Below are 12,377 nucleotides of genomic sequence, written 5' to 3'. Positions count from 1 at the left end.
TGTTTTAGTTGTTCTTGTTGCTTTTCTGCAACATATGAATAAAAATTTATTAGTTTTTATGTTTTATTCATAGATATTTCTAGTTTGCGGGAGTCCCGCAAATCGTTTTATGCTCCCGTATCCGCACACAGAGTGAGTGCATTACCGCTCGAGCCCGCCCTCGCACTCGGCCATCAAATCTAGTCCCGCGCCGCACTCTATTGCGTTGAGCGTGCACTTCTCTAGATCGGCGTCTCGCGCTCGCTCCATCCACTCAAAACGTAACGTTACGTTAGCCTACTACTCTTTGGCCGGCGCGCAAGCCCAAACAAGCACGTGCGCCGTGCCTGTTCTTTTGTTTCCGGTCTAGCTATCCGGTGTGATGTTGTAGTTTTTCTAACGTTACTAGTTGTTGCAACAGAATGTGAAAAAAATACAAGTTTGCTAGGGCAAAAAGAGCGTTAATCTCGCGATAAAAAAATTGACGCAGTTAAAATGTGTTTGCGTTAACGCCGTTAATAACGCGTTTAACGCACAGCACTAGTTAATAGGGTGGAGTCTGTCAGCAGTGGTGGGTGAAGCTATGCTAATTGGGCGGAGTCTTTCAGCAGTAGTGGGTGGAGCTATGCTATTAGGGCGGAGTCTTTCAGCAGTAGTGGGTGGAGCTATGCTATTAGGGCGGGGTCTTTCAGCAGTAGTGGGCAGAGCTATGCTAATAGGGTGGAGTCTTTCAGCAGTGGTGGGTTGAGCTATGCTAATAGGGTGGAGTCTGTCAGCAGTGGTGGGTTGAGCTATGCTAATAGGGTGGAGTCTTTCAGCAGTGGTGGGTTGAGCTATGCTAATAGGGTGGAGTCTGTCAGCAGTGGTGGGCGGGGCCTAAGCATATGTGACTTCAAAAATGCTCGAATCTGCAAACGGCTTGTTCTGGGACACTGCTTATGATTTTTTGGGAATAAAAAAAAGAGGAGTGTGTGGATTTGTATCATTATAGGGTGGTTGTGTACACACACTGTCAACACATTTATGTTCAAACACCATGTAAATGAGATAGCATTCTACATTAGAGCACCACCCTCAGGCTGAATAACACAACCACTGCCAAAAGTGTTCAGCGATTACAATATAAAGCTTATAAAATGTTTATCATAAACTGGCAATACTTTCAAAAAATTTCACTGGAAGCAAAACTACAAGCTTCAGGAAAAAGCCTGTCTGATGATGAACATGTGAAGCACCTGTGAACTGGGAAGTGTTGTAGTTTGACAAATAGACCGGTCACCACAGCTTTGTCCAACAACTAGTCTTTCCCTACAGTAACTTCTCATCTCAGCGTGTTTTTTTGTTGATTCATTCATCTATACCTGCTGGTGTAAACTGCCCTACACACACACACACACACACGCGTACTCCACTAACAGATGGAGCGGGAATCTGACGATCAATAAACTGTTATCAGGCCGCCCAGTGAGTCCAGCGCTGCCTTTGTGCTTGCGTGTTTACATCTGAAATCTTTACAACACTCAACCTGTCAAACACACACACACACACACCCACACACACACACACACACACACACACACACACACACACACACACACACACACACACACACACACACACACACACACACACACACACACTTCACCTCAGTCATGGTCCTTGAGTTGTAGCTCATCACTCTTTCTCTCTGTTTCACTTTGACGTTTGACCTCGCTTCTTTATGGAAGTCATATTTTCTCCGAGACGTTTAGCAGAGCAGGTGTGTGAGGAGTGTGAAAGATAATGTCTTTTACCTGCTGCTGTTCGCTTCATATTCAAGATCTCAGTGTTCTCTGATGACTGAGGAACTTCATGCATCACAGTTCTATAGCAAAACATCAGATTATTCATGAGCTTTATATAATGAAAACAGCAAAAGCATAGACATTGTAAATCTGTCTGTTAAAGAGCTTGTAAAACAGCTGACAGATGACCTCATGCCCGTTTGCTTTGGTGATTTGCTGATTAATTTATAAGAAGTGCTTGGAACAATGTTATGTGTGTGTTTTTGTACAGTTTGACTGTGTATGGCTTCATTGGGTTAATCAGTGGAGCTTCATGCTTACTATTTTATACAAACCTTCCCTTTCTCATGAATCAAACTGATGAGGCTGGAACGCCTGTGTCCGTGTGGCTTGACTTCAGATGAATTTTGAATTATTACGGAAAGTTGTGATGTTTCTTTACCAAGTGTGACAGCTGTATTTCAATATGAGAGTCGATCCCTTAACTGAGTTACTGCCAAACTTCTCTCTGTCGTAAACCACACACACACGTATTACAACAGTTTCCCGTTTGACGTTTTATCAAGTGGCAATTATTAGGAAACTTCCTTACTTCTTAAAATCCCCTCATTTACTGTATGGGATTTGAACAATGCCTCAAAATTACCAAAAACAGTGAAAAGCATGTGTTTTATTTATTACTGCTAACTTTCGTTCAGATAATATTATTAATAGTCACCTTCTATTCATGTCGATTCAGATGTGAACAGTGTCACTTTATAAAAAGAGTGATATTTTTATTTCATATTTTCCACCCAGGCTCACTAGAAAAAGGTTCCTGCGGTGACATTTCTGCTAAATGATTTGTCTTCGGGAAACACACACCTGATAGTGTTAACAAAAGCAAACATGAGATAAAAACACATTTTCTGAAGTCTGTTCTGTTTCTACAAGTCTTTGAGCTCTTTATCATCACTCGTACCAATGATTGAGCTACAGAGCAAGTTTACTGTCGCACAGATAGAGCTAGTCATGTGACACGAGCATCAACATGCATTTACAAATCATGCACTATAGTAAAGGTGTTTTGAGCTCTTAACTGTGTTGTGCAAAGAACTTTGTGGAAATAAGACTTTCTTAATCAAAAATCATCCTCAGTACATATTGTCTGCACATTTACAACACAAACGTTCACATTGACGTACTTCTCTAAAGTGTGTTTGAGATGTGAGAATAGGGATTTCTACAGTGTGGCTAAATGAAATTTAAGATTCTTCTGTTGTCTCTCTGAGCGGCTGAAGAAGAGTGATTACAGGAAAAATCTCAAAAACATGAACGATATTCTTGTAGTTTTGAAATGGAAGATGATCAGAGATTTAAAACAGCACATGCTCGAACTGCATTGATATTCAGACATCGACTGTGGTGTCAGGATCATTCTCAGAGAGATTCAAGCATGACAATCACGTTCATCTGCTTTACAATACATGCAATATCCCTCAAGACTAGATGACCAGAAACATCAGCGTTCTGTATTAATATGTCACAGCGCATTTGAGAAGGACAGTGTCATGTGACCACGATATCAGAACCACAACTGCAAATGTCATTCATCATTTGTGAACAGGAATTTATTGATGTTTGAAAGGCAAGCATCACTATGACACTGTAAATCTATTGGAGTATTTAATTCAACGTTACTTGCCATTTCTTTGCAATTGTTTATGAAAATTACTAGCAATTTCTTGGTTAAAAAATAGCTTGAACGATAACACTAAAGGGCAAATTCACTAAACAACCACATGCTATTTCAAATCAAGCATCTGTGTCTCACTGACGTATTCACCCTCAAAAAATCAAATCAAGTCTTTGCCATTCATTTCCATGCAAACATGCCCTACTTATGCAAATTAGACTCATTACAGACTGTTATTTATGCATAAAACTGAATGCTTGAGCATTTATCTGAAAGGGATGTTTGTGTGCACTTTCTAGTGATCATGACGACAGTAAAGCATCAGATGATGGAGAAGCGCGCCAGAACAGGGCATTTATTTCAGAGATTGTTCAGGTGTTTGTGCGCCAGCACAGATTGTTGGGCACGTTTGCACCGCTGCCTGATCTGCATATTTCAATTAGTGAATCAGGTGCTAAATAATTGTGCATGCAAATAATTACTTATCTTTACTTAGCAATTAGACACACATTTCCCTGTCCTGTCTCACTCAGGTCCCATGAAAGCTAAATTCTCCTGAATAAAAGTTCATTGATAATTAAGGTGACTAGACGACACCATGAATGGTTTAAAGCGAATATTTGTTTGCACTTAAAAATATCCAAAACAAGGCTTTTGTAGAAATGTAACTGTTTTGGTTACCCAAAGAACAGTTCTTAGTGCAAACATTTTTTTTTTGTTCACCTAAAAAATTGAATTCGGTCATCAAGTTGTTCCAAGCCTGTATGAATTTCGTTCTTGTGCTGTAAACAAAAGATGATATTTTGAAGAATGTCTGTAACCAAATAGTTGCTGGTCCCCATTGACTTCCATTTCCATTTTCATTTTTTCTTCATACTATGGGAGTCAGTTGAGCCCATCAAGTGTTTGGTTTTGGTTGGCAACATTCTTCAAAATATCATCTTTCGTGTTCAGCAGAAGAAAGAAACTCATACAGGTTTGAAACGATTAAGTAAATGGTGTCTGCATTTTCATTTTTGGGAGAACCTTTTTCCACTATCATGGAACCATCAATTGACCGAAAATGTACGTGTTTTTTTTTGTTTTGTTTTTTTTTACTTAAACTTGGTAAAGGTTTTGGCACTTGCTAAGTGAACACAAAATTAAAATCATGTACATGATTTGGAAAAATTAAATGGTGCTGAAAAACAATATTCACACTTGTGCTCCTCGCGGTCAAAAATGAGAGCATTAGAATTGAATAGGAGACAACTTTATCTAGTTGAAACTTTTGTTTCTGCAGCCAAACAAAATCTGACTTAAAGCTAACTTTTTGAGATGTCAATCTCAGATTTGGAACACAACTTGTACTGTATATGTTTATGGCTTTGATTTTCCAACAGTTTTAGAGTAAAAGGTGATTTTGAAAATATATATTTTATATAATAATTGAAAATAGTATTTTTGTGCATTTTCATTACAATACACGTAAAATTCTGTTTCTTTTTTTAAGTTCACTTTTTAATTTTTTTTTTTTACTTTAGCAATAATCTCCCAAGTGTCGTCTTTGAAAAGAGATCAAACTTCAGTCTGTTGCTCTAAAGCATTCAAGATTTAACTCACTTTAAGTTGGAAATTTAATTGCCAGGTCTATGCTCAAAAAGTGTATAAATAGATTATAAATACAGTGTAAATATAATTTAGTATAAAAAATACCCTAAAAAAATACTAAATAAAAAAAATATTATCAAACAAAAAAATAGTACATTTATTTAATTGACAAAAAACAAACAAACAAAAAAAAAAACATTTGTTCCTGTTTGACCGAAGAGCACCAGAGGTTAAGAGTACCTCACAGTGAATTCATGCAAAATTTGAGAAACTTTCCAAGCGGACTTCTTTTCTAGCAGAACTTTTGGCCGGATGTGCCCTGGAGGTTGCAGTGATGGTCTGCGGTTAATGTCAGAACGGACGCTGTTCATATGATGCAAGCTTTCAAGGATAACACCACTGTTGCTCTTTTCTGCGCGACTCCCTTTGAAAGGAATTAATTAGTCACATTAACTTGATGACAATGGGATGAGATCCATAGGCATCTACAGCAGACAAACAATCCTTCCAAACATTCCCTTTGTGATTCCACAGGGGATTCGTTTGAAGTGTGCGTCCAGGCCTGGAGTGATTGCTGAGTTGGACAAGCAATGTTTTGCAGCTTCTTAACAGTCCCAAGAATGGCCGCGATAAACAAACGCATTAGCGGCTTGGCAGAGTTCGAGAGCTTTCGCTGGAACCTTTAAGACTCGTGTTTCACCATTGTCTCGCTGCCCACGTTGAATGGATTACAAATCAACTCTTTAGCTTCTTAAGTAAATCACAGAGGAGTGCGGTTGGGAATTGTCAGAGAGCACATGCCACGATTGCAAAGAGGATGACATCTCTGCAGAATTACTAATAGTGCTGTAAAAGGAGCATTTGTGTTCTGGACCCGATTGTTCAGCTTGGAGCAGAGAAAGAGTTTAGAAAGACGAGAGATGGTCGGACAGCGGGCGTCCGAAGAAGAGCAGATCATTTCCACAGAAGCAGAGCTCAAATATAAGCGCATAATCTTCCCTGCTCAGGGAATACAAATGATCTGGTAATCGTCTGCAACCTTGACACGGAAGGAGGAAGGTCACGGTGTTGCTGTTGCTTTATGAAGGTTCAGTAAATAATTTGTAAGCCAAACGACATGGGCTGGGCTCCTGAGGGGCTGCACATATTTATTTTGCCCTGTTGATCAGATTTGATTATATCTAGCCCACGGGCGTCAGTTTGGTTTGATATGTGCTGGGGACAGAGACGCATTCGGAAGTGCATTTTCAGAAGTGCTGGATACAATGACGCATTCATTTTTTTTTTCTCTTCTGCGCAGGTCATGTTTTGAAAGACTATGTCCTGTAGCTTACTAATGTAAATCAATTAAAATGTATACAAAAATGTGATGATGTCCGGCTCGTTTTATGAAGAAAGTCTCAAGCTTTCAAAAAGCATTAGACATATGCAGGGGCGGAGTGGGAATCGGGAGAGTCGGGACTTTTCCCGGCGGGCTGGTCTGATAATAGTTATACACTGCAAGTTCTTAGCAACACCATCCGGCGGCCTGGTGTGCGGCTAATGCCCGCTGGTCAAACTGTGCAGCCGCTCTCAACCTGTAAATAAATACATCGATCCACAAATTTTACTTGACTTCTAAAATGGACTAGTGGTAGATCTTTTACCAAGCGTGTCAGAGGTTACGGGTTCTGATCCACACACGTATATATTTTTTTCTCTCATCAAAACTGAATATGTTCATCAGTGGTTACAGTCTATATCAATCAGGGACACGTTTTGTGCAGTTTATTTTGTGATTTCACCGGAATGAATAGAGAGTCTCCACAACGGCGATAGATTGAAGCGCGCGTCCGAGTGAAGACTGCGCGAGCCACAAGACAACACTGTATCCATGCAACCAATCGCCGTGGCAACGAGCGCTCAGCTTGATTTCAAAAACAACACATTTTAGTGCTAGATCTCTTATTTAATAGCGAACTAAACTAATGCTCTGCTAGTTTACTGGAGATGTTTTATTTATTTGTATTAGGTACATCCGTGCCTCAATGATTCAAAAAGTAGTGGGTACAAAATGATTCATGACGAAATCTGGTGGGGACGCGCGTACCCACCGAAATCGATGCCTATGATCTAGCCAGGCAAACATCACTATTACTGCTAGTGATACTCAACCAAAGAGTATTAAAGGAATGAAGTGCCTTGGAACTTTGTTGATGTGCTTTGTTTGATGCATTGACGTAATTTCCACTGAAACAGGTAGCTAAGGCGGGACATATTGATTGGCTCCTCCCACTTTTCAAATAGCCAATAGCGTTTTGTTTACCTCACAGACTGCAAGTCGTACTTGACAGCAACATGGATGCGATGAAACATTGGATTCAATAGTAGATCTGTGAATCATTTCTAGTCATTTCATTCTTAACCAACGTACAGTTGGAAAACTAAGAAAATCTTGAGCGTTTGAGCAACCAAACACACATCTCTAACCCATATTGATCCGTGGCGTGTCAACGCTTGCTTTGGCCAGGTGGTGTTTATACCATAGGGGGCGGAGCTTCAGATTCTAGAGAGCATTTGACTGGACAAAAGATGTGACGAGAAGCTGAAGTGCGTGGTGTAGTGAGAGACTGTTAGTTTTGAATGCTTATATATCCTCCTAAATGCAAATTTTGTCATTGTTTTGGAAGACACCAGTTTATTCATAACCTTAAGGCTGACATATTCATACTAAAAGCTAAAAACATACATATTGATTTTAGGGGGCCTTTAAAGTTGAGCATGTGTTTCATCCTGTGGCGTTTGTGCTCCAGATGTGAATGATTCCTCAGATCTTGTGTATCAGTTGCACCATTTACACCTGTGGAAAAAAATCCCACAGACACTCATTGGAGAAAATATTGAAATGCTGCATTAACTAACAGCAGAATTACTTGGACATAAACTGCATGCACATGTTGGTGGCATGAACAAAATTTAATATGTGAAAGGGATAATCCATGGTTAGATGCATGTAATACATGGATTACACAAGTTTAATGCAGTATATGGAGACTTGGTGCACAGTGTGTTAAACATGTGTAATGCACACTTAGCATTAGATTATCCCGCTTATACAATGGTCCTTTGTTAATAACACAAGTTATTGATGTTTGCAGAGCAATATTTGTCAGCAGAGATAAAAATGTGTTATTTTCGTCAGTTACAGCTCTTTAGATCTAGCATTCTGCCTGCTTTAAATCATGTGCATCTACCTGTGATAAAACGGTTTTAATGCACACCTTCCAGACAATCAGAATCGAGTATTCAGACAGACCATGGTATTAAACTATATATGACAGTCAAGATCGGGTATCGTTAAAAAAAAAGAAAAAACATTAGCAGCCTAAACAAACTTTTGCCAGTGGTTTTGATAAAAAATACCACAGCAAAAACATCTAATATACATTTCAAACATTATTAAAGACAAGTAAACAGTCAATAATTAAATAAGAACATGTAAACAAACTTGCAATAGCACAAATAAATACACAAATACAAATGAACAAAGTTCAGGTAAAGAAATTGAAATCAAATGTAAAATAACACTGCATAGTTTTCTTTTTATAAATAAAATATAGATTAATCCTTAATAAAGTTACAAAAGTTATTAAGTCAAGAGCAGTGAGTGATTTTCTCTTTGTCTTTTGTTTGATTAACATTAAAAACAGACAACAGCAGGAATATTAGGCTGCTGTGTCTTTAATAGTGAAATATATACATGGTATAAACAGTCAATTGTCATAAAACAAGCATTATGGCTCAAGCTGCGAGGTTCGTGTCCATAAAACATGCAGATATGCGTATGCACATGCCCTGATGAAAAATCCATATGTATGGTATGTTTTGCATGCTGGGACCAGGATCTAATATACTGATACACTTTATTTTCTTTCTCAACTGTTCACCTTCACGTAAGACCAAATTGATTGTGTTTAAGAGGATACTTCATCATAATTTTGCGTATTTGTCCATTAAAGCGCAAGAAGCAGCGAAGGAGAACTCAGTTCTGTATTTGTGCACTATTATGTTCTGTTTTGCGTCTTCTTGGGTTTGAATGGTTTACAATTCACATTAAACACATTAAAATGCTCAGACAGGAATCGATATGCATGTGTGTCTTATCTAATCTACGGATCTTGGAATTTTGGAACCAGCTCTAAAATGGATCCTGTTCTCGATGCCCGACCCTAAACGCAGTATAGTTATTTTGGTTTCACTTTATTTGGATGGTCCCTTTAACACATTCTGTTGTCTATAAGTAACTCTCATTAGAGTATTAGTAGATTGGTAGGGTTAGGGTTAGTATAAGTTGACATGTAGTTGCAAAGTGACTTATAGTCAGTAGAGTGTCTGTTGAAGAGCATCACAATAAAGAGTTTGCAGATATGAAGCAGAAAGTCCACTAATACTCTAATGAGAGTTAGTTGACATGTAGTTGCAAAGTTACTTATAGTTAACAGGATGTTCAAAAGGGACCAACAAAATAAAGTGTTACCGTTATTTTTGCTGGAAAAGTGTTGTTATATGACATAATCATGTAGTAACGTCCATGATAATTAGGTTATGCCGCTGTCTATACTGAAAGTTGTCATCTGTACACAGTTTAGTTTAATGCTTAGTGCTGCATAATCTCTAGCATTGCCTCATGGTGAGTTCCGTCACACGGCCAGCTTTAACCGTGTGTGGTGAACAGAGCGGCCAGCGGCGATCTGGGTTTGATGCCACTCCAGCGGTCTCAGTCAGTGGTCCAGAATTAATTGGAAATCATTTCCTACCTACCAGCTGTCGCCCGAAGAAAGTACTAAAACTGGCATGGATGATGCACAGGCTGAGATTCGGGCGCATGACCCCAGCAGGAGTTTTCCCCGACTGCGTTCCTGCGGCTCTGGAAAGAGTGATCCAGACTCCTGCAGCTTTCCCAGCGCCAACTCAGGGAATCCACAGGGAGTGGGTTTTTAGACTTGGCTGGAGAAACTTTAACATATTCTCTGGGATAGTTAGGACCGCAGTGTGTCCAAAATGCTTTACAAACATGCTGTTCCATCGTTGATTTTCTAAGCTCACAGCAGAGCGTATATAAACTCATTTTACTTTCATAATGATCAAAACTTTTTCAAAGATTGACTCAATGGTGAGAATTGTCTTTGTATGACAGGTGGATGAAAAATGAAGAGGGATTGATTGTGTCAGAGAATAAATGCTGATGAATTGTGCACAAAACAATGCTGATTTTAACTTTGAGCGTTCTCTCTCCAGATGAGGGTACATGCAGGAGGACGTACTGTGGCCGGGGTCGGGAGTGTGTGGTCAGGAATGTGACGGGCCGGGTCGAGTGTGTGTGCCAGGAAAGGTGCCACACTTCGTTTGTTCCCGTGTGTGGCTCCGATGGACGTTTTTACGAGAACCACTGCGAGCTGTACCGCACCGCTTGCCTGCAGCGGAGGAGGATCTATGTGGTCCATAGCAAAGAGTGCTTTTTCAGAGGTGAGCGGCACGGTCCTCACTGTAGTGCTGAGAATACACCTATCCAATGCTCATGGATGTGAAATAACTTACTGTTTAAATGGTGGTCAATTCCTCTGCTATTTTTCAGTGGATCACTTTAAAAAGAGATGTTCTGAGCTCAATATAAATTTAGCTCAATCAACAGCATCTGTGACTCACCTAAATTTATGGAAAGTTGGAACTGTTGAAACCACACATACATTTAAATCGTATTATCTGGGTCTTATAAATGTGTTAAGATTACATTTTATACTTAGATATGTAATCCTAAAGTGCCCCAGTTATGCTTTTTCAGAAATTCCTTTTTATGAAGTTTGTAATAAACAGAGGTGTCAAGTGCAGGTTCAGAAAGTAAAATTCCTCCTCAGTATTTTGTAACAATCACTTGGATTTGCTAATTAGCACAGTTTTTCAGCCAGGAGATAGAACTAATTAGTGAAATCAGCTGGCTGAGTTAATGGATGGAATAAACATATGGCAGGACTTTTACTTTCTGACCCGTGGAATTGACACCTCTGGTAATAAAGCTGATTGTGAATGTAAAAGGTCTGAAAAGTTTAAAAAATCAAAGAAAATAAAGTTATTGTCTCTTAAAAGGAAGCGATTCTGAACTGCTGAAACGAGTCGTCAGTAATTCAAGTTTAACTTCCTGCTCGAACCTACATAGATTTGTAACTAATTTGCATAATCCCCGCAAAAGAGCTGCATGATTAATCATTAAAAGAAGGGAATCTCAATTTAAACACTCACGTGATTACAATAACAACGTTTCGCTTGTGTTTATTAAACCTGTGAAAAGTACGATCATGACGAACATTCAAACGCGTTGGCAGAGCGAGAGCAGTTGTCAAGAATGAAACAGCTTCACAAAGTATTTTTTTAACCACACATTATTGTTTTCTCTGTGGTACAAACATTCAAATGATCACAGAAGAACTTGGATAAAAGTTTACAGTTCGGATATAAAAACTGATGTCAATGGTAGCGATCAATACAGTACATCACCTATTGAAAGTAAATTGACATTTCAAATAAAGATTGTAGTAATTACATTGTTAAACCAGTAGGTGACTGTTAAAAATATTGATTTGTCATTAAATCATTCATTCAAGAGAATCATGATACAACAATGAAACAAGTGTTTATGAGTGACTCATTGAATCATTTACTCAACCATAAAAAAAACGCATTCTAATTAATTAAACATTTTTGCAGCAATTCATATTTTGTCAGAACCCTAGTAAATTATGTTATTTTGTTTTGTTTTGTTTATCACTACTTGAATAAAAAAAGCATGATTCTCAAATGATCATGCAGCTCTAACGCAGGAGTATCGCCTTCATTGGCTGCCCGTGAATGATGTCTAATCTGCTCAACCCTCAAACAGTGTAGCTGTAACTGAGGCATGACATAGTATGGTTTGTGTTGTCGACATGTCGAAAAAACGCTGTTTTTTGCTGCCAAAGCAAATCAACGTTGATGCACTTTCAAAGGATGAGGGTTCATGCTGGAATTCAGTTAAACCGACGGAATCATTACTGTTCGTATCACTGTGTATCAAGCACTGTGGATGATCCAGAGCTGAAATTCAGATATGCTAATGAGTGTTTGGTAAGTGGACCAATTACAACAGACTGGGCCATCTGACCAATCAGAGCAGAGTAAAACAATCACAACAGACTGGGTCATTTGACCAATCAGAGCACAGTAGACCAATCACAACAGAGTGGGCCATCTGACCAATCAGAGCAGAGTAGACCAATCACAACAGACTGGGCCATCAGACCAATCAGAGCAGAGTAGACCAATCACAACAGACTGGG

At 39.0% G+C, this 12,377-nt stretch overlaps 1 protein-coding gene across 2 annotated transcripts in view; it reads left to right on the top strand.

Annotated features, from left to right (window-relative positions):
* Window positions 1–12,377, top strand: part of fstl4 (follistatin-like 4) — a 250,099-nt gene that overhangs the window by 87,348 nt on the left and 150,374 nt on the right. For both annotated transcript variants that reach the window (XM_077224803.1, XM_077224802.1), the window contains exon 4: window positions 10,306–10,533. In XM_077224803.1, coding sequence (XP_077080918.1) covers window positions 10,306–10,533 — 228 coding nt within the window. The remainder of the gene's footprint in view (window positions 1–10,305; window positions 10,534–12,377) is intronic.

Source organism: Siphateles boraxobius, unplaced genomic scaffold (assembly GCF_051911475.1).
Source record: "Siphateles boraxobius isolate OS27281-9 unplaced genomic scaffold, OSU_SipBor_1 92, whole genome shotgun sequence".
NCBI lineage: Eukaryota > Metazoa > Chordata > Actinopteri > Cypriniformes > Leuciscidae > Siphateles > Siphateles boraxobius.
Note: the sequence above shows the minus strand (reverse complement) of the source record. Positions and strands in the feature narration are given on the sequence as shown.